Source organism: Rosa rugosa, chromosome 1, assembly GCF_958449725.1.
Source record: "Rosa rugosa chromosome 1, drRosRugo1.1, whole genome shotgun sequence".
Classification (NCBI taxonomy): Eukaryota; Viridiplantae; Streptophyta; class Magnoliopsida; order Rosales; family Rosaceae; genus Rosa; species Rosa rugosa.
In genome coordinates, this window is record NC_084820.1 from 65,711,101 (window position 1) to 65,732,497 (window position 21,397).

Here is a 21,397-nt window from a genome sequence, read left to right on the forward strand (position 1 = left end):
CTCGTTAGCAAAGTTCCAAGTGGTGACGGATGCTATCACAACAAAAAGTTCCTGCGAATGAGAACTGAAGGCGATGTCCACCTTTCTCCGGAGGCTGACGAACCAGAGGAGGACCAATCCAAATGGTCGTGTACACTATTTGAGCCTCGACTAGCTGCTGATGGCAACCCCGACAAGGCCCGGTTGTTCCATGTCCAATCAAAAAAATATGCAACAGCATGGGACGAAGGTGGAAAAAAGTTCTCGAGACTACATGCCGATCAGATTGATCAGGGTACCTTTGAGATCATTGACTTGGAGTCACTGGTGATATTGCCAAAGCATGTGGCCTTCAAAGCCGGCAACAACCTTTTACCTTCGGCAAGCGGACAGTAATCAGCTCAGGTTCATGTCCACCGATAAGGGGGTTCCTGAGTCGTGGTTCGAAGTGTCCACAGATGGCGATGGAAGGGTGAAAATCAAGGTGTTCAACAGCTTGAGCAACAACTACCTGAGGTTCAGCGATGCAGCCTACGGCAACTGCGTTTTTGCTGATGGAAACTCCAACGGCTACCCACCTCCCACCTTGTTTTGGCCAGTCAAGGTCAACAATAGTACGGTCGCTCTCAAATGCTTGAGCAACGACAAATTTTGCACTCGGCACACTGGTTATATACAAGACGGTCTGAACGTGAATGAGACTAGTACCACCATTTCAAACTTGTCACGCTTCAGGCTGGAAGAGCTTGTTCTCTCTAGGAGAATATACAATACCGACTTCGACCTTAAGAATGCCATAATCTACGGCGAGACCCCGGTCACCATGGCCACTGCAAATGCCACCAACAACACCTCAGTAGACAACACTGTGGAATTCAAGTTTGCTTACACGGAAAGTAAGAGCTGCATTTGGAGTGCCAGCCACTCGTGGATGGTGGGCGTGAGTGCCACCGTCGACTTCAAAGTTCCGTTTATCGGCGGTACTGAGGTCACTGTTTCCGCAGAATATTCCGGATCATACGAGTGGGGAGAGACAATTACATCCGAAAACACATTGGAGACCACCTACACGGTTACATGCAGTGCCGACACACACTTCTATATCTGTGAGCCTGATGGCAACCAAGGGAAAATGCGACATGCCTTACTCGTATTATCAGCGGGACGTGCTTTATAACGGTAAAACTGTTGTCTATAAGAAAGATGATGGGCTGTACACGGGTGTTAATTCATACAACTCTTATGAGGTTACCACACAGAAAGAGCCGAATTCTACAGCTGCTGATTCACCGCCTTCTGAGCAGTGGTTGCCGGATCCATCAATCTTCCCATCAAAACAACAAAAGATACCTCTACCCGTGCCATTTGGATCAACCACAATGCAAAGCCCGGTGACCTCAACCACCGCCCCGAAAAAAGAGTTGTCAATGAAGATACAGCATCTCGATCTGCCATGAAACCCTAGCTTGATTGGACAGAAGAGTGACGGTTGTGGGTAGCTTCCAGAAACCCTCACGATACATAATCGTCCCGTAATGACTTATACCTATCTACGGGTTTAAAGGCTTGTTGCATATGCTCAATGCAATCGAGTATCCTGCGAAAGTGGAATTTGTGCATTCTTTTTTTCAAGTTTTTTCTTTGATGATTGTGTAATAAAATCATATGACCTATGCTATATGTATATATAACATAGGTTATATGTGCGCGCCCGCATATGTGTGTGTGTCTGTATGTTTGTTTGTGTGTGTTTGTCTAAGGAATAAAATTTGTATTTGTTTTTACCTAGCTCCAGGAGGAATTACGTACTTGTGAATGTTCATGATATGGCAATTATTTTATCAAAGATGTTAGTGATCTCAATTCTTAACATATTCCGACATACGTTGTTGGAACCAATCTTTGAAGTACAAAATCGAAAACTGTGTAAATTGACTTGTTGAAGCATTTTGTTTCTCCTTCGGGAAGATTTGTTTTGCCGTGAATGACTTGAAATACTTTTCCATGTAAATTTGCTGCAGAATTTGTTTCCTGAATTTAAAGAAAACAATAGTTCTTAGAAGCGAAACAATAATCTGTGAATACAAGTTCAAAGAAAGAGCTGCAATCTGGTAGGAGAGACTGTTTTAAAGATCCTCCTTTATTTAGATCACTCAGCATAGAGGCCGATTGGAGTTTTTATCCCTGTGGTTTAAAGAACAATGGTGCTAGTTAACATGAAGTTTGGATCGCTAGATTGATACCAAGTCATGGACTCATGGTAAATATATCCTTTGTGTCCTCGTATAGAACGTGTATGTGTTACAGTACGTTTTACTACTTGTAGGGCTGGGCAGAAACCTACTCGAACTTGAAAAACCGACCGATCCGACCCGCAAAAACGGGTCGGATACCGAACCGAAATGAAAAAACAACTGAAGAAGACGTAACCGACCCGCACCGTTTTACTTCGGATCGGAATCGGGTTTGCTATTTGCACCGACCGAATTGAAACCGATCCACCGAATTATTATTATTATATCTACATTTTTCCTTTTGTAGTCAACTTGACCAGGTCAAGTTTTATTCCATTTCAGTCACTTTTTTTTTTCTCTGCAGCCGCACTCTCTCTCACCCTCTCATTCTTGATTTCTCTCACCAACCCCCTCTAATCACAACGGCCTCACTCAATCTGTATTCGACAACAAGAATTCAATCTGGATGTTTGTTTGTGCATGATTTATCGATCATCAATAAGAGTGTCAGGTTTCATACAAATCTATTGGTAAGTTTCTATTTTTTTAGTATAAATTGGGTATAGATCTGGGTTTTGATTGAATGAATATGGTGTTTTCTTTCTAAGAATTTGGGTTTGATTTGTATGCTATTGACTGAATGAATTATGGATTTAGTGTTCTGATTCCGATATTGCATGTCTTCGATTTAGGCTTTGAATATTACGCTATTGCTTGTGTTCGATTTAGTGTTCGATTAAGGATTTGATTATTAGGCTATTGAGATCATGATCTGAAATTTTATGTTCTCATACTTTTGTATCTTGATTTGTAAACTAGGATCGGTGGTTTTCAGAGGTATCTGCAGTGGTGTTCATCTGCCGGAGCCAAGAGAAATGAAGCTGGGAATTGAAACACTATCATCGAACATTTAATCTTTTGTTGTTTTTGTTTTAATTAATTAACTATGGCCCTTTGATTTATTTGATCTGTAATAAGTTCTTCGGTTCTTGTTAGTTTTCCCAGATTGGTTATTGTTCATATAATTAGGTTGAAGAATTAGTGTTAATTGAATTCTACAACTATTAAATATGTAGCAACAATTGGGCTTAAATCTGTTAACTAAATATGAAACTGGGACTGGATTTGGACAATTTGTTAAAATAAAGTTATAAAAAAATATATTAATTAGGCCCATTAAAAAAAACCCGAAACCGAACTGGACCGAACAGCTTTTTCGGCCCATCTGAAAATGAATCGGGCCTCGGTTTGAGATTTGAGCCAACCGAAATGAGCGGTTCGAAAACGGGTTGGGCCCAAAACCGAACCGGTCCGAACCGTGCCCACCGCCACGTTTTAGCTTCTTTTTAGTTTTTACATCTTTTGGCTCTCATGCACGCTAGCTTTTCTGTTAAAGTACTAATTATCAAACGAAAGAATCCTATAGAACTTCTATCTTTCCTTTGTAGCTAGCATATTTTATAAAGCCTGATCGATGACTCTCTGATCAAGTAACCATGAATTTATGGCCTTAAATTTGGATCGTCAGAAAGTAGGGAGTAATCAATATCCTTATTGCCATCTCTTCCCGTGATCGACAATTAAGGAGTCTTCCAGGCATTCAGTTAGAGCTAAAAAGAAATATTCCCAGTGTTGAAGGAACCAGCATGGCTGAAACTCCACGTAAAGGAAAGAGGCTTGTGAAAAAGAATATTGGCTGTACAAGATCAGTACTCTCAGAATCTGATCAAGAATGCCACCCAATCAGATTCACAGTATCCGTAATGCATGACAGGGTCACAATCCTTTTTGATGATTCTAATGACGAGTTGGACACTGGAAGAGGAATCCGAGATGAGGAATTTTGCCATGTGGTCATAAATACTATTATCCTTGTACTGAAAATTGGGCTGATCAACTGGTATTCTATTCTCTTCGTTTTTCTAGTAAATATAATTGTTGGGTGTTCAAGTCTATTTAAATATATAGTCCGGCCGTGATTAACTAAATTCTGAACCAATGTTTCATTCTGGTTTCAAATCTTAATTTGTTCAGCCTTCCCATGATTTTTAGCAGTGGTTGGTGCTTTTCTGTCTTGTTTTCTTAACGTTATTATTCTGTGAATACACAGTTTATGAATCAGTAATGGTATCTGCAAGGTTCAAGGAGAAAGATTTCAACATGTCCCTTATGATAGCCAAGCAACAAACACTTACAAAAAGCAGTATGATCTACAATAAAAAATAAAATGAAAAGCTTTGAACAAAAGGTAGTTGAATTTAATCTTTGAATAGTATGTTGATATACATTTCCCTAAACACTAAACCCTAAATCGTGAGCAAATTTGAGTGTCATCAGTTGCATCACTCTGAAACGTTTACAGGGGAGAACTGCTCATTTGGGCCTATTACCAGGAACTGCGCCCATTTAGAAGTCCCAAAAACCCAAGGATTCTCAAGTAATTCTTGGCCCAATGTCACACTCCGACCCGAATCGACGAATTGGTCTCTTTTCTGGTTTCAGTTTCAAATCCCCAACACCGCACATTCACAGAGAGAGAGAGAGAGGGAATTATGGCGGGATTGCTAGCATGGGCGGCGGACGTAGTCGGAGCCGGTGGCGGTCAAGGCGACGAAGACGACAATCCCAATTCAATCCCACTGATATTCACACCGGAGCAGCAAAAGTACGCCCTGGACTTGGATTCAAAAGCGGCTTCTCTCAGCCGTTTGATCCATGATCTACGGCTCAGAATCCCTCCGAGCGACATCTCCCAACGCCTTCCTCACCTCCACGCTCACTCCCTCGCTTCCAACGCCGCCCTTGCCCTCCAATTGAACGCCCATTCCTCCACCCGAGAACAGGTTCTGCTCTAAATTTAGTAGCTGGGTTTTTGAATTTGATTGTGATTCTTGTGTACAGCTCTGAATTGTTGCGTTTCTTGTTCAAAGTTTGGATCTTTCTTATCTGGGCGTGTTGCTTTAATTCGAATTAGGAGGTTTCTCTATCTGGGTCTTTGATTTTGATTCTAGTTCTGGTGTACACCTCTGGATTGTTGCGTATCTTGATCAAAGACAGGATTTTTGTTATCTGGGCATGTGGTGTAGCTGTGGCTATTGCAAATTGTGTTCAAGTTCAGGGATTTTTCCTTGTTTTTGTTTTTGGTCCTGGTTGAGTTTCATGGTTGTAGGTGATCAATGCCTTTTTATGTTTCCTATGTTGATATACTTCCTGTGTGTACTTGTGGACAGGCCCAGTTGAGAGAGGTGACATTGCAGGAGGAAAATGCTGCATATGAAAAGGCTATCTCAAACTGTGAAAGTAAAATACAGGAGAAGATTGAGGAAGCAGAGTTACTTAGGAGGAAGTTAGAGGTGAGATTTATGGTCTTATATTTGTAACTCAGCCAATATTTAGTCATGTAAAAAGTTCACATGATGCTTGGAACTGTGTATCTGATTGGTGTGCCTTCTTCTAGTGATTGTAATTTGTAATTCAGAAGTTTAGACTTGAAAAGAAATCTGTCTTATAATGTTGAGGATATGCGTTGTAGTTAAGTTTTAAGCCAATTTGTTGAAATTGATGAATATTGTTATCAGGAAATGGAGGACACTGAAAAGAATTTGAGAGATGAGCTGGAAAATGCACAAACAGCTTTGGATACCAGTCGATCTCGCGGATCAGATGAAGCTGTTGGCAACTCCAAAACATCAGTTGAAACTGGAGATGACATGGAATCATCAAAGAAAGCTATACTAGACAAGTTAGAGGAGAGGAAAAGAGAATTGGTTCGTTGCTCTTTCTTTTGATCTTAAAATTTTCTCACATCTTGTTCTTTTTTCAGAGTGCGTGTGCACTTGTGTTATCTTATTTGGTGGCTGAGAAGTTAACCTGTCATCTCAGAGTTCAAAGGAAGCAGTAGTTCAAGATTTAGAGAAAAAATGGGGAGAAATTCAAGATAATGCATTGAGCCAGCCTTCTCCAGGTATCCTACATCATCAAATCCTGTGTCTATTTGAATGCATTTAAACATTACGATAGCTGTGCAGTATCTTCTGAGTCTGTATTGTTTTGTGCATATTTTTGGTCTTGCACACATATACCAAGAAGGTTTAGCTGAAAAGAAGACAATTGGCTCGAAAAATAGATAGAAAAAGAGGGAAAAGAAGGGTGGATTTCATTTTGAGTCCCAGATGGGCAAGAAAATTGTGGTGAAATTTAGGGTTCTTAAGGTTTAAAATTATTCAAAACGTGGTGTGTAGTGCATGGCTGTGATGGTAGGGGCTCTCTGCCACATGGCAGCTTAGTTCTGTGTTCCTGCATTCTGTTTCGTCTGGAGTGATGTATAGTGGCTATTGGATTGTTAAATCAGACTGCTTTATAGCATATTACAATTTTTAGATGAAAATCCATGCAAGTGTGCTATGGATTGTCATACCAGCTTGTAAAGACTCTGCTCTAAGCAATTTTTGTTGTGCAGCTCAAAGAGAGAAGATTCTGGATAAACAGTATCATAGCCTTATTGAGCAACTAGAAGCAAAACAGGTCTCCCTTACTTTTCAGTAACACTTGGATATTCTTATTTATTCTGTGTTGTGTCAATATTATCTTTGATCACTTGTACTATATAGGCACAAGCAGAAGGCCTAGTTGGTGAAATTCATTTGAAAGAGATGGAGCTAGAAAGATTAAATGGATTGTGGAGGAAGCTTGAAAGCAGCAACAATGAGATGAGTGCTGCTAGAAATCGGTTTGGACGAAGTACATCTGAAAGAGGATCTGCTTCTTCTGACAATATCCTTGACGCTCATCACAAATATGCTGGTGGCCGAACAGAGAATCAGCAGAGGCTCATGCTGCTCAGGTCGATGTTTGTGCTTTACATTTTAGCTTTGCACATCTTAGTCTTCATCAGGATCTCATTTTGAAGAGTTGTTCCACGAATCCTACATTGATCTTTCCGAGTTCTGTTTATGTGCCAAACGCCCAAACCTGATCTGTCTTGTATTGTTAAATGGGAAGAAATGTAAACAAGGGAGAGGAGGAAAGCTTTTAATGTTTGAATATTGACAGTATATGAAACATCTCATGTGTGTGTGTGTGTGTGTGTGTGTGTGTGTTATGAAGGAGCTTTGACTCGTTAAAAAAAGTTCTGTTTGGAATGGAAGCTTCTCTGTCCCTATTTGCCTTTCTTCTAACGGATAAACACATGTCGAAGTATACTCAACTTATTATATTTGTTTATCCATTTCACTCGATGTCTGAATCAAATTTGTGTCGGCTGAAGAATATATTGAGACCAAAGTGAATGAACAGCGCAATTTCGTTGCTTTAGTCTGATGCTTACACTTTTCCTAACTTAGCAGAAGACAAACCCTGCTAATAAAAATAAGCTAGTATCCAGCAAAAACACAATCATATTTGTGCTGGTGCCCTGTCTTTTTCTCTACAAGATATGCTAACATAATTATGATTTTTCTGGTATAACTCACCAGTCAACTCTGTCCATATTTCTACATATGCTATATTACAGTTCAAATAAAAGAATAGCAATTGGTAATACATAAAATATATTCTTACATTCAAGTTGATCTCTGCCCTGTCTTCAACATATGCAGCAAAATTTCATTCCACGTATCAATAGGGCCAGGCAAGCACCAGTGAACACAGTCGGCATAAGTCGTATTCCTATGCGGTGAGGCTCCATAGAAATTTGGGTGTCCATCAGGTCTCAGCAGCATTGCTTCAGTTGTTTCCATCAATCTAAAGTCCAGACCTTTCTGCTTAGCTTGATTTTGTGCTGCTTTGAGCTCTTCTACTTGAGTCATATACATGTCCAAAATAAATCCTTCTAACTTCATTTCCTCTTTGCTAAAAGGCTTCGTCCTCCCACAACTCCCTCCAGCGTTCCAAGCCCCATTTTCAAAGTGTGCCGGAGAGAAAGTCCTCAAAAATGTCACACCCTTATAGTTTTCGAGGCTCTGGAGCGTCCTAAACACAGTCCTGAAGGCCTTTCTGTACCCATAGGTCTCTGGAATCTCTGTCATGTTGTCCAGGTTGCACCAGTGACACCCAATACTTCCGCCATTTTCATAATACACTAGCGGCCGGAAGAACCATTGCCCTGCTGAGACGATCACATAGTCGAAATTTTCAACCTGACTTGTCCAGGCCTCGTCTGGCTCATCTAAGTAGAGGTTCATGAGGCTGTTCCGGGAATGTCCACTAGGGTCTGCATCACTAGATCTAACCAAGTAAGGAGCCCATAGAGTTGCCATAGTAAAATTGTAATCAGTGTAGACATAGTGCTTGAAGTAATCTGTGTCATTTGAGTACTGGTCAGAAAGGTCCTCAGGATAAGTCACCTGAAAGATGAATACTCAAAACTCAATATTATGCTAATGGGATTCAAAACTTGACCAGGCCAGATCACAAGTAAAACCTAGCATAAAAGTATGGTAAAGCACAGTTGTATTGGAAAATAAAGGCTGTAATGGTAATTGAATGCTTACATTGGCTAAGAGGCACAACAATGACTGCATTTGATTCCTTCCCACAGAGTCCCCAAGAAAAGCCAAGGACTTCCCTCTAAAGATCTCCAAAAACTCAGCTGCATCAAACAAAGGTAACTCACAACCATCTGGCTTCCACCTCCACTTCATGAACTCTGAATCCGGTCTCCCAAACTTCATGCAATTCTGCTGAGGAATGATCAATGTGCAAGTCTCATTGGTGTAGTAAGCAGGTCCATCAGGGTAAGGAACCCAGTTCCCACTAAATATATGGCATTGCTCCTCCTCTTTCTCTTCTATGCTTTCCAAACCAGTAGTAGTACTGGTTTTGGTTGTTGGGGATGGCAATGGTGAAGTAGTTGAGCTCTTGTTCACATAGAGAGGAATTGAAGTGAGAACAATTAAGGTAAGGGCCAGAAGGAGAACCCTTCTGTAGATGCTGTAGGGTTGTGTGTATTTCACACTGGGGAGATCAATGGCATGAAACTTCATGGTTCACAGAAATAATGTGAAGTGTTGCAGGAAAGATTGGACTGATGGAATATATATCAGAAATTTAGCAAAAATAACAATCATATTTTTGAAAGCCACTCGTTTGGCCATAGTTACAACCTAATCAACATCATGATGCAACTTTAACTTCGGTGTGGCATTAAACCTTCATAATTATATTGATTATATTCAAACTTGGACAAAAAAACAGAAGCCCACCTCTTAAATCCATTATTCTTGGTGGCGCCTTCCTTTTCATATTCAATAGGCAATTATAAAGGGATTATATCCTTTTAAAACAAAACCCATGTGCATCAAAATTGTGTTACTTTGATTATTAGCAACTTTATTTAAAGCCATAATATCCACCAAATTTTTCCAGCAATAATTGAGTTTCAATGTATAGTTTGACTCACTCATTTCTCAGGTATTGTGTGACAGAAGTGATTGGAATATGATGACCAGGTCATATAGTAATACAGGAGTGGCTTAAGAGGGAAGTTGGAAATGATTGCGAAGTAGAGCAAAGGTTTCAAATTGAGTTCATGCCTTTCACACATTTCAAATTTGTCTACATGTTAATGGAGTTTCCTGTATCATCTGGACAAACAAGTCATGGGAATGGTACCAATAGTACCTTTCAGTGATGTAAATATTAAGTCCCTTTGTCTATATGCCTGTGGACTCTACTCTATCACCTGGGGACAAGAATATGGGTAGTGCAAACTGCAAAACCAGTGGTGCAAGTAATTTTCACCTTTACAGTACTGAAGTGAAAATATTAAAGCTTTTGTCCCTACCAGAAAGAAAATGGATGGTGACTTCAATGCTGAGGAGATGGCTTTAAAGATTCCAGTCATGGCCACCACTGCCGACACGCTTTGGTTGCTATCACAATTACTTCACAAGCAGCTGTAATACATCTTCTTGTTGGCAACTTCTCTCTCAATTTATGTCTTTCATCATGTAATTTTGCAATCGAAGCCGTTATTATCTAGATCAAAGTTTTGAACATTGATCATATGATTCATATGATCATATCTATAGAGAATCAACGAACTTGCACTGTTATGAGAATCTGACTGTTATTATATCTATATCTTTATTTGATTATAGTTAGATTATGTATCAAACAACTCGATTTAGGTGATTTTTTATCTTCTTCGAATTAATAAAGTTTGAAGGATAATATAGAGAGTGAGTAAGTCTAATTATTAAATCACATTACGAGATGCATGTCGTGAAGTTTCCAGCAAGAGAAAAAGTATTTAGAGAACACTCATTAGCAAATAATATAATCTATCTGTAGAAAAAATTACAAACTAATGTGAGACCAATAATTTCCTCATAACTTGAGATTTTTTTTTTGAGATTGAATTGGAATGCCTCTCTCATTTGCCACCCGCCCCAGTGCCAGTAGACCACATGTGGATGGTTGGCAAAAGTAGTCACTAGGAATGGCTAGCTTTGGTCCCTGCATGCAAACTCCACCCTTCATATGTAGAGATTTTTTTTGTTTCTTTGTTTTTTTTTTTTCTTTCCAGAAAACAAATGTAGAGATTTTATTGGAGGCTAGGAGATCAAGAACTCTTAATTATCAACAATGTGTTTTGTACACACATGTAAACGGCATAAAACATTGTCCGAATGACTCTTATATTCATCCTGCATACAAGCATCAGGCAAGTTTTTGTGAAATAACTCCGATGGGAAGAAAAAAGAAGGCGTTAAGAAACGCTCCTACTCTTCATATAGCTAGCACTTATACTCTATTACTCTCCCCGTTTTTCACATCTAATCAGACCAAGGTCCATGCATGTCTTGTATGGCACCTGTAAATTAACAAGACTAGCTAATACCCTCAAGAGCATAATATATGTCGAGAATTTGACATCTGGAGATCCTCGGGGCGATTCCTCTAATAAAAGAATGGTATCGTTCAACGAATCGGGAAGCCGACTACTGGTAATCATAAATTTTTGCAGGGTTCTTCCATAGTTGAGCAAAAACTTCGCAAAACTAACTGCACTCTCAGGGATCGTCTCCAACGTCAATGTTGACCACCAGGAAACCCTATACTAGGCATTAAAATTCATTTTAATGCCTATTATAGGGTTTCCTATTAAGACCAATATCGTTATTTATATCTATAGCAAATTACCATAAACTACAAATTTATTCTTATTATTTCCAAACCTCAGTAGAGAGTTCGTACGCACGTTAACCAATATACCGTGCTGGAAAGACCTTTGTATCCACTAGTGCTAACTGTTGTTGATGGGGATATGGATCCCACTTACCAGATTATACCAACCCTTAGTAGCACTTACCAGATTATACCGACCCTTATTAGCCTCATTTTATGCATGTATTCCTTAATTATTAGATATATGAAATAAGTTGCACCAAGCCACCAACAAATACTGCATATAGTAATTTTACCATATAACATTAACAATTGACATGTCAATCATTTGTTCATTACTTGCAGTTTCATACAACGACTACCAAGAAAAAGGTTCGTAGAGTAAAGACATAAACTTTGGATAACAGTAGGGCAAAAAACTCAAGGTCAGGAAGAGCGATGAAGACCAAGAATATACCAAAGGAGAAAATACGTTGTGTTGTACTACAAAATCAATCTCATAACTTGTTATAAAAGTTAAAGGTGTTTTTGTGTATATAATATTTTTTTTGAAAGATTTGGGTGAGCATGATATGAGTCAGAAAAGAATTACATAAACATTTGCTTTTTAGTACATCAGGTGGCAATTTTTTAATTAAAATCAAGGGGTTTAAAAGATTGATGGCAATCTTGTAATTAACAGCTACTTTAATGTTCATTTCATATTAGCCAAAACTTAAATGTGTTTTAATTGCTTATTCCTTTGCGCATAGGTATTGGGCTCAGACCATTCTCAAAAAAAAAAAAAAAAAAAAAAAAGGGTATTGGACTCAGACATTTTAGCATTTCGGTAAATTGCCCTAAAATATTTGTATATTTGGGCCTTTGGGGCAAAAATGTTGACCCAACTTCCATTGTCGCATTTAGTTTTTTATTGCACCCGATAAACAAATGTTCTAGTCAGTCCAAAGATGTCCATGCCATTTACGCACGTTTTGGTAAAGCTAACATACTTCTTGACGTTTGGACATCTAATTTTGAGATCAATCATATTTTTACATTCTGTTATAATCAATTTCTCAAGATAAGGGAATGAAGAACCAGAAAATAAATCCGCAGCCGAAGCACTATCTGAGAAATCCACACCAGTTAGAGAAGAAGTGTGAAGTGATGAACGGATCGCCACTCGTAGCCTTAGCATGCGAAGATGAAAACCCAAACCATATAAGGCTTTGGACATGTTGGCCTTGGATTTGCAATTCTGGATTTCAATGTGATACCACTCAATGAATCACACCGAAATACACAGAGGCAAATCATACCTCTCACTTAACTCCAAGTCGAGTACAAGTTCTTCAACCCTTTGAATCACCACTAAAGGAATGTAATCATGCAAACAAGACAAACTCAGATCGAGAACCCCCAACCCGAAAAGCCTTTATATTAGAGTTTTTATGTCAGCAAATCAATACCTTGGTAATGAATTCCTGTGCTTTAATTAGTTTGTTCACTAACAAAGGGAAAAAAAATTAGTGAAGTACGTCGAGGTGTGACTCCATCTTCTAGATAAAACATTGGTTTGTGCATTCGATTTGATGGGTAGAAAGGAGAGAACATGCTTAAAAAAAATCAACTGGTAGCTCAGTAGTTTTATCACCCTTTTTCCCACGTTGAAGTTATTATTTTCTTCCTCTACAAGCCGTTTCCACTTCAAATTCCGGTTTCCATGACCAATTCTTCTTTTACAGAAGGGTAATTTGAAAACAATAGAATAGGGGTTTGAGCGTGTTGCATATAATGAGACAGACTTACCTCATATATAGGACCAGAAATTGCTCTATTGCTTACAAACCCTCCTTTGCTGGTTGTGAGCTTTCGTGAGTGTTGGGGTTTCACTTCAGCGTTACCCATTTCAGTTGTGATCGAAAGGAGATCTCTGCTCGAAAGAAAGTCAGATAAGTTTGATGCGTTCTTTCATTTTAAATCTACAATGGGCTGAAAGCCCAAATGACACAGTAACTAGTGGGTTATCTTTTTTTTTTTGTTTTTCTTCCTTTCTAATAAAGAAAGAGATGCAGACAAGACCAGACTTTGGGCGTCGGGTTGGTTTAATCCGGACTTTACACACCATATTAATCCCCAGTTATAACAATATACCAAGATTCGACTGCAATTTCACTTGTGAATACATGTTACACAAATTTGAGGTAAGCTCCCGTTAATTAGTACTACTTCATACCATTGAGCCTGTAAACTTAAAACATTTTGAAATTCTCTACTCCTTTTCACCTTATTTTGAGGTTTTGAGCTATAATAATATAATTTTTTTTCTTTGATACATATATTGAACTCTAGAAGGAGAATCAAATACCAAATTTAGTCTGATCCCAACCAATTTCCAAACCCCACCCCCCACAACTCTCACCACTTGGACTAACTCCAGAGACTAGGTAGTATAATTTCTCTTGAACAAAAACTAGAATAAGATTTCATATTATTTTAATTAAATTTTATTCTGTAGCCACTAATTACATCACAAACAAACTCCCAACACCAAAAAAAACTTCATAACAAATGAAGAATACCAAATTAAGCAATCAAATATATCCAACTTCGATCAATGCATTCTTCTATCTCTTGAATAGCGCTTCTCCTCAGCTGATCTGATACCCTCCATCTTCAACATCTCAAGCAAGAAATCACCCCAAGTATCAATAGGTCCTGGCAGGCACCAATGCACACAGTCATTATACAAAGTCACATTTTCCTCTGGCCAATGCCCATATCTACTAGGATGACCATCTGGCCTTAGTAACGTGGCTTGTGTTGTGTCCAATAACCTATATTTTAACCCCTTCTTTCTCCCTTCCTTCTCAGCAGTCCTAAATTCCTCTAATTGAATCATGTAAAACTCCAAACTGGCACCCTCCAATTGGGTCTCATTGCTCCTAAACGGCTTCGTTCTCACACAATTCCCTCCTTTGTTCCACATCCCATTCTCAAAATGTGATGGTGCAAAAGTCCTAAGGTACGTTATACCCTTGTAATTTTTCAAGCTGTTGATGGCCTTAAAAGCTGTCCTAAACGCCTTTCTGTAGCCGTAGAACATTCCCAAGTCAGGCACATTGTCTAAGAGGCAATAGTGACAACCTGAGATTTTGTTATTTTCATGGAACACCATGGATCGCATGAACCAATGCCCTCCGGAAATAATGAGGTAATCAAAGTCCTCAACTTGGCTTGTCCATGCCTCATCGAGTTCGTCGAGGTAGAGACCGAAAATACCAGTGTTGGTTGGACCATGACTGTCTTCTTCTTTGGATTTGATCAAATGTGGCGTCCAAAATGAGGCCATGGTGAAGTTGTAGGATGTGTATTTCCAGCGTTTGTATTTCTCATCCTTTGTGTATGAAACATCTATCGGATATTCCACCTAAAAAAAAATTACACGTACCAATACTAATTAGAAGAGATATTAATAAATTATTGGTAATAAAAGTGACCGACGAATGCGAGTTTGTGATTCAATATTCAAATCTTAACTATGTTTCTGTTACTCCATATTGTTGGAATCATCAACATCGTTGAATTGTGAATCTCTAGAGTCTTCCTTAATAAGAAGAGTTAGTAAGATAGCTGCTTCAGATCCCTAGTTTCCGAGTATTTAATACTATTTTAACTTAGTTTACCCTAGGTATATGATACTAGCTAGATACAAAGTTCCTTAATTCTAAATAAAGGGTTCTTCCTAAACCAAGTCAAAATTAATGTCTCAATTATTTGAATCAAACACTACTCTCAAATGCTTAATTGTACGTTTTATATACTTCATAAGCTAAAAGAGCAGTATATCATTTTACTAACAGGTGGACACGCATTAAAATTAAAAGTGAAAATACAAGAAGTTAGAGTTATATTTTATTATATAATAGGTAAGATCTAATTTGAATATAACAAAAGTTAATTATGCCAAATAAATCTAACACAATATTGAAATAATATTATATACATAAATAACAACATTTAAGTGAAATGTAGATGATAGTTATGTTGAGATTATAGATCCCACATGGGAAAAATGGGACATTGTCTATGAGTTTATAAGGGTTTGAGCCACTCTATCAATTGTCAATTGGTTTTGGATGTGAACCCCAGATTACTTTATCATGGTATCAGAGCGGATTATCCCACGTGTGAATGTTTAACAGTCACACGGGCTCCACGTCATCCAATATAAGTTGTTTACGTGTATGGCTTGAAAATTCGCCACACGTGTTGGGACTTGAGATTATAGATCCCACATGAGAAAAATTGGACCTTGTCTATGGGTTTATAAGAGTTTGAGCCACTCCATCCATTGCCAATTGGTTTTGGATGTAAACTCCAGATTACTTTATCAAGTTAATCCTAATAGGTATATAGAAATTCATGGTTGTAGCGTAACTGTTCTACTCTATCAAACTTTCTTGTTAGGGATGTTGAAGGGTTAAATCAGATCTACATGCCTACAGCATTGGTAGGTCCAGAACAGCATGTGGAAGGTATAATAGGCGATCGATGAACATGCACAAGGTTTCAGATAACTAATCTCCAATTAATAATGCAATATAGTAATCCATGCATAACCAGACACAGGGAACATGCCAGAGTTGGGAGAGAGATCGAGTTCAGCCAAACACAGATCCATCTGTTTAGATCAAGACAGCAGTTGTCTTGACAATTATCTGTGTTATTCCATCGAATATATGTCAAGGGGTCCCGAATGTCCCTTAGGTTTATCTGATTTGTTGGACTCGATCTCATCAAAAAAACCATTAGCTAGAGCTCGATTTTATAAAGCAACTATATATGCACTTTAGTAGACTATTGATGTTTCGAGAAATTTAATATTGTGAAAGTTACAAATTAGAATCTCACTGTTAATTGACTAGTCGAAAAATCTCACTGTTAATTGAATTGGGATAAAAAAAAAAAAAAAACGTTAGTGTAAGTTGCTTTTGTTGTTAGTTTGAATAGGTAGCTAGTCCGTTCAAGGGAGATTTTGTTAGGTGTGTATGTATGAATCTTCGGGTGTGAAAAGAAAAGGCGTTGTGAGGCGTTCACGCATGTGCAGTGAAAGACATGCTCGTTTGGACCAGAGAGTGGTGGCAAAAGATTCCACTGCAAGCTGGGTAAGGACAAGATATTGTACTTAATTAGATTAATATATATTAACAAATTAGTCCGTACTGTGTATTTTTACCTAATCATCTGCAACCTTCAATTACAAAATGGTTTAGGTAATTAATTAGGCCAACTAACCTTGTGTGCAGATCAAAAATCACATGGCCTGGGACAAAACTAACTATCAAGCTAGATCGAATCCAATACTTTAGTTAACCTCTTTTCTATCTTTCTTTGGGAAAAGAAAACGTTAACCTTTAATTTCCGATCTCTTCTTTTTAATCCTTTTTTCTTTTCTGTTCATCAATAATTAACAATGCATGCTCATGGTCCACAAAGGCTCTTATCCAGAAGAATCTAGACTTTACTAATTAAACGGTTATTGGTTTTGATGATATGTCTTTGAAATATTGGACGAAATTTTAAGTTAAAACCTTTTTTTTTCAAAATTGATAAAGAAAAAAGAATAGAGTTATGTACACTAACACGATAATCACTAAAATATAAAGACATTAAATTCTCTATATATCTATATTTTCTTGTATCACTATTAATATTTTATGTACTTAATTACCAAAATTGCGTCCTAATTATGATCCATTTGTATCATCATTAAGAACAAGATTAAATCAAATCTACATATATATAGATCCAAGAAGGAGGATAGCAAATATATTTATAGAACAAGTAATTATATGCATCAGTTAAGTAGTAAATAACCTTTCTTTAATTATATGCAAGTAAAATTCACTATTATGTACGTATGTACATCGTGAATTTCAATTACATGCATATTATTAAAGGGAGGTTACGGGCTTACGGCCACATACAAAAGTTTCTCACAGAGTCATATGAAATGGTCAAAGTATTACGTACGTACCCTAGAAAGAAGGCATATCAGTGACTGCATTTGATTTCTACCCACAGAATCTCCAACGAAGGCCAATGATTTCCCTCGGAGCAATTCAAGGAACTGAGCCGGGTTGAAAACGGGCAGTTCACACCCGTCGGGCTTCCACTTCCATTTCATGAACTCTGAGTCTGGTCTTCCATATTTCTGGCAGTTCTGATGCTCGTGAATCGCCCAACATGTCGTGTTTGTGTAATAGGGAGCCTCTGGATTTGGAATCCATTCTCCACTAAATATGTCACACTTTAGATTATTAGTTATGGTTGGCAACTCCTCATGAGCTTCTTCATCATATGATGGAGAAGAGGGTAGTGATGGTGGGTTTGGAATAGTTTTTCTAAGGAAAAAAGAGTTGCTTAATGAAGAGTAATAGAATGGGATTATTGTAAGAAGAAGTAGGGCAAAGACTAGAAGAACAATTTTTTTGGGAGGCTTTAGTATAAGTGCCTGGTATTTCCCAGAGGGAAGCTCATGATCATGAAGATTGGCTTGGTAGTGCTTCATTGAAAACCAGAAGAGAGAGAGAGAGAGAGAGAGAGAGAGAGAGAGAGAGAGAGAGAGAGAGAGAGAGAGAGATGTGATAATCTAAATGGCAGTGGGAAGAGAGGCTACGTAGGCTGATAAGAAAAGGGTGTTGGAAATTTTCAAAGAGGGTGTTTGGTTAGTTAGTGATTAATATTTAAAATTCTAAAATAAATTTGTATATTAATATGGGCTGTTGATGGGCATGAAAATGATGCTACTCCAAACCAGATCTGTTGATCAACTATGTGAGCCTTTTTCATTTGGAGTATGTGACCAAGCACGTTTCGGGAGAATCATATCGGTCGAGATAAGTAGGAAAAAAAATCCTATAAAAAGAAATATCATCATGAGGCTCCTATCTAGCCTGCTACACATCTTAGAGAATCTTCTTAATTATTATAAGGATTTATTTGTTGATTTTTCAGGGATGTTTGTTTATATATATATAAGTTCAAAGTTTCATGTGATCGATCAGGAAAATTTTGATCGAGCTAATTCAATAACCCGAGTTGATCAAAAAGTTCATGCATGTATATTATGAAATTCTTTGCAAGTTTCAAATGATATATGGATCGAAAAGTTTTAAACAGTCCAAGGGAAAGTGATCGAATAGATGATTGATAAGGACGATGAGGCTTTGTTTTCAGCATCATTAAAAAGTATGATAATTATGCATGGGAAATTACTTGGCGACTTGGACACACATGTTAAAGTTAATAATTAGTCGACCAACCCCCATTCATGAATCTTCTCGAAAAAAAAAAAACCATTCATGAATCACGATCGAGATAGTTCCCAAGGCATGCTTAAATTATTATGCAAAATTTATTCACATCTACCAAATTACTTAATGCACATCCTCATTTTTTGAAAAAATTTTAATACATTTTTACTCCTTTTGATAAAGATGAACGAAAAGAAAACTATTAAGTAAAATAAAGAGAACATAAGAGGAAGTTTGGAAAAAAATGTAGACAAAAAAATTTAAGAGGTGTGTGTATAAAATTTCTCTCGATCTCTATATATATTGTTGTTGAATATCTTTGAAAGACATTCGATTTAAGTTTTCTATCGTCCAAACAATATATTAGTTTCACATGCATGTCTGTAAATTTCACTTCAAATTCTAATGTACACATAAATGGGAGCCACCTCCTCTATTATTGGAATTTATATAATTTTCCTTTATGTTGCTATATATGTATTGAATTTTAATTTAGTTTCGTGGTAAGATAATTTCTTTAACTAAGTGTCGCCACTATTCTTGAGTTCGACTTTCCCATCGGTTGTTAAAAAAAAAAAAAAAAAATGAAGAGGATATATGTATCCATCGGGTTAACTATATTGCAAGAATGGAGAAAATGATATATCCAATTGCATCATTGATGCATACAATTAGAATTCCTTAACAATTATAGATTGGGACCATGCTTTACCCAAAATACAAAAAAGACACGTCCAATTTGTCTACCCACCTACAGATTATATCAGCAGTTGGTATCACATTACCATCTTATACTTCCAACCCCTCTATTATTGATTAATCGTATTGTATGGTGCTTAACTAAGCTTATAAATTAGATTTGGCTTCTAATCATAACCACCGTGATATCTACTTCCATCAGCAGACTTTGTGAGTAAATGGTGTGGCTCCACCACTCAAAGTAGTCGTCAAACTATTGCCATCCTAATTATATAGGTTATGAATACATTGAATAGACATATTTTCGACCTGTTAAAAGTGTTAAGTCAAGCTTGATATTTCCTCATATATAATCCTTCACATATATAAATCTTGTAGTTTTCTTTTTTGTTTCTCCATACCCTTTAAGTTGGTACTAGATATGCCATCACCAGTTATGACTGAAATATATATGAATCGACCTTTAGCTTGACTTCGAATAATTCTTGGTTCAAAATACAAGTGGTGGGCGAAGGTGATGTCAAATGTATGTTTATTTATTTGCAAGGTTGGTCTTTAGCTAAGTTATAATACTTATGTGTGTGTGCGCAGTGTGCATGCGCACACATACATACATACATACATAGAGGCTCGTTTTAGAAGATAATCTCCTTACTTTAAGAATTTAGGGAATTAGACTATTTTTACACTAGTATATGACTTAATTCAATGATGATTTCAATCGTTAATCCTTTAGATTCCTATGCAAGAATTGTGTCTACAAAAAATCAACCAAAACATTTGGTCATTCAAAATTGTATAAACAAATATAGTCCGTTAGATAAAATTAAAACGAACTTTGTATTAATCAAATGGTTAGACGTTTTCCGATTTGCTAATTTTTTCTAAGATTCGTATGTGTGTATGTAACTAGAGAATGAATGGTTTAGATCATTAAACTACATGCTAAAAATGAAAACATTATGACATTTCAAGTTTTATCCTCTCTAGATTCTCCCTATATATATATATTGTGTGTGTGTGTGTGTCATATATATACATATATGTCAAGAGAGCAGCTATGTACGCTTTAGGGGGTTAGGAGCCAGACGACATCATCCCTTGACTGTTCGAGTGAGAAGCTCCTTATCATAGTGAAACTAGGGAATGCAACCGGTGAGAGAGCCCCCCTTTGTCCTGAAAATGGCAAAGGAGGTCAGCTAGACCAGGTCACTCCTTATAAATAAGGATACATCTTTCGAAAGAAAGGTATGTAGTAAATTTCTCTATCCTCATTTGGCATCTTTCTTATTTGAGCATCAGTTCAGGTTCTTTCGCCGGTATTACACTGGTACTTTTATAGTTCTTTACTTGTATTACGTACACAGGTCATCGAAAGTCATGAGTTGGTAAAAACATTAGACGAGGATCAAATTCATTGGAGAACAGATCAAAAGACTTGTGTTTCAGTAGTCCAACAGACGGTAAAAACACCCCATTGTGAGATTGTAGACATATAGAATAGTTTCATATGCGTAAATTTAACTCATTGGGTGAACTACTGAACTGCATTAAGAACAAAGATGGAAGAGAGAGAAGGGAGCTAAACTTGAGACTTGTATATTGGGCTCAGATTATTCAGTTCATTTTTGGGTATAAAACATTATTGCTTTATTGGACCAATACCCCATCACACGCCTCAACCACTAACCCAAGCAAAGTTATTTAGTGGGTTTTTTCAAATTGGAATGCTATTCCAAAACAATACTTTGTATGTAAATACCCAAATAAGTTAGTTGTTAAGATAGCTAGCCCATCAAAATCCAATGCTGCTATTAACCTCTTTTACAAATGCTTCCAAAGAGAAACCCTTTTGCCATGTCATTCTTTCTTTAGGAAAGTGTGTGTATATATAGTCACTACTATTGTAAAGCGAATGGAGTAGCTAATAGAGCACTCTTCACTAGTTGATGCTTGCCCCCCCCCCCCTCCCCCCCTCCAATGTATTCTGCGGTTTCATTAATCAAGGCTTGAGGGCAGCCGCACCGAACCTTCTTCAAAAGAAGAAGAAAAAAA

General features: G+C 37.5%; 4 protein-coding genes across 5 annotated transcripts; 2 read left to right on the forward strand and 2 right to left on the reverse strand.

Annotated features, from left to right (window-relative positions):
• Positions 1 to 322: 322 nt before the first annotated feature.
• On the forward strand, positions 323 to 1,156 carry LOC133733224 (uncharacterized). Its single transcript, XM_062160854.1, has one exon. The coding sequence runs from the start codon at positions 323 to 325 to the stop codon at positions 1,154 to 1,156; it is 834 nt and encodes a 277-aa protein (XP_062016838.1).
• A 3,569-nt stretch (positions 1,157 to 4,725) lies between these two features.
• Positions 4,726 to 7,359, forward strand: LOC133726201 (uncharacterized). The gene is made up of 6 exons (XM_062153706.1): positions 4,726 to 5,056; positions 5,444 to 5,566; positions 5,792 to 5,980; positions 6,096 to 6,177; positions 6,673 to 6,737; positions 6,824 to 7,359. The coding sequence occupies exons 1-6, from the start codon at positions 4,766 to 4,768 to the stop codon at positions 7,118 to 7,120; spliced, it is 1,047 nt and encodes a 348-aa protein (XP_062009690.1). The 5' UTR covers positions 4,726 to 4,765; the 3' UTR covers positions 7,121 to 7,359.
• On the reverse strand, positions 7,049 to 9,440 carry LOC133726200 (protein trichome birefringence-like 19). Of its 2 annotated transcripts, XM_062153704.1 has the most exons (3): positions 8,705 to 9,440; positions 7,773 to 8,557; positions 7,049 to 7,189 (listed from the first exon to the last, which is right to left on the reverse strand). In XM_062153704.1, the coding sequence occupies exons 1-2, from the start codon at positions 9,194 to 9,196 to the stop codon at positions 7,775 to 7,777; spliced, it is 1,275 nt and encodes a 424-aa protein (XP_062009688.1). In that variant the 5' UTR covers positions 9,197 to 9,440; the 3' UTR covers positions 7,049 to 7,189; positions 7,773 to 7,774. The 2 variants fall into 2 exon arrangements, with proteins under 2 accessions (XP_062009688.1, XP_062009687.1); XM_062153703.1 differs by lacking the exon at positions 7,049 to 7,189 and having other exon boundaries at positions 7,498 to 8,557.
• A 4,358-nt stretch (positions 9,441 to 13,798) lies between these two features.
• LOC133726202 (protein trichome birefringence-like 19) lies at positions 13,799 to 17,999 on the reverse strand. Its single transcript, XM_062153707.1, has 2 exons — positions 17,365 to 17,999; positions 13,799 to 14,754 (listed from the first exon to the last, which is right to left on the reverse strand). Exons 1-2 carry the CDS (start codon positions 17,896 to 17,898, stop codon positions 13,939 to 13,941), a joined length of 1,350 nt encoding a protein of 449 aa, XP_062009691.1. The 5' UTR covers positions 17,899 to 17,999; the 3' UTR covers positions 13,799 to 13,938.
• Between the last annotated feature and the right edge of the window lie 3,398 nt (positions 18,000 to 21,397).

Coding starts and splice junctions, on each gene's coding strand:
- LOC133733224 (XM_062160854.1), top strand. CDS start 323: ATGTGGCCTTCAAAGCCGGCAACAACCTTTTACCTTCGGCAAGCGGAC.
- LOC133726200 (XM_062153704.1), bottom strand. CDS start 9,196: ATGAAGTTTCATGCCATTGATCTCCCCAGTGTGAAATACACACAACCC. Junction 8,558..8,704: donor TGTTGTGCCTCTTAGCCAAT/GTAAGCATTCAA, acceptor TTCATCTTTCAG/GTGACTTATCCTGAGGACCT.
- LOC133726202 (XM_062153707.1), bottom strand. CDS start 17,898: ATGAAGCACTACCAAGCCAATCTTCATGATCATGAGCTTCCCTCTGGG. Junction 14,755..17,364: donor TGATATGCCTTCTTTCTAGG/GTACGTACGTAA, acceptor ATTTTTTTTTAG/GTGGAATATCCGATAGATGT.
- LOC133726201 (XM_062153706.1), top strand. CDS start 4,766: ATGGCGGGATTGCTAGCATGGGCGGCGGACGTAGTCGGAGCCGGTGGC. Junction 5,567..5,791: donor TACTTAGGAGGAAGTTAGAG/GTGAGATTTATG, acceptor TATTGTTATCAG/GAAATGGAGGACACTGAAAA. Junction 6,738..6,823: donor AGCAACTAGAAGCAAAACAG/GTCTCCCTTACT, acceptor TGTACTATATAG/GCACAAGCAGAAGGCCTAGT.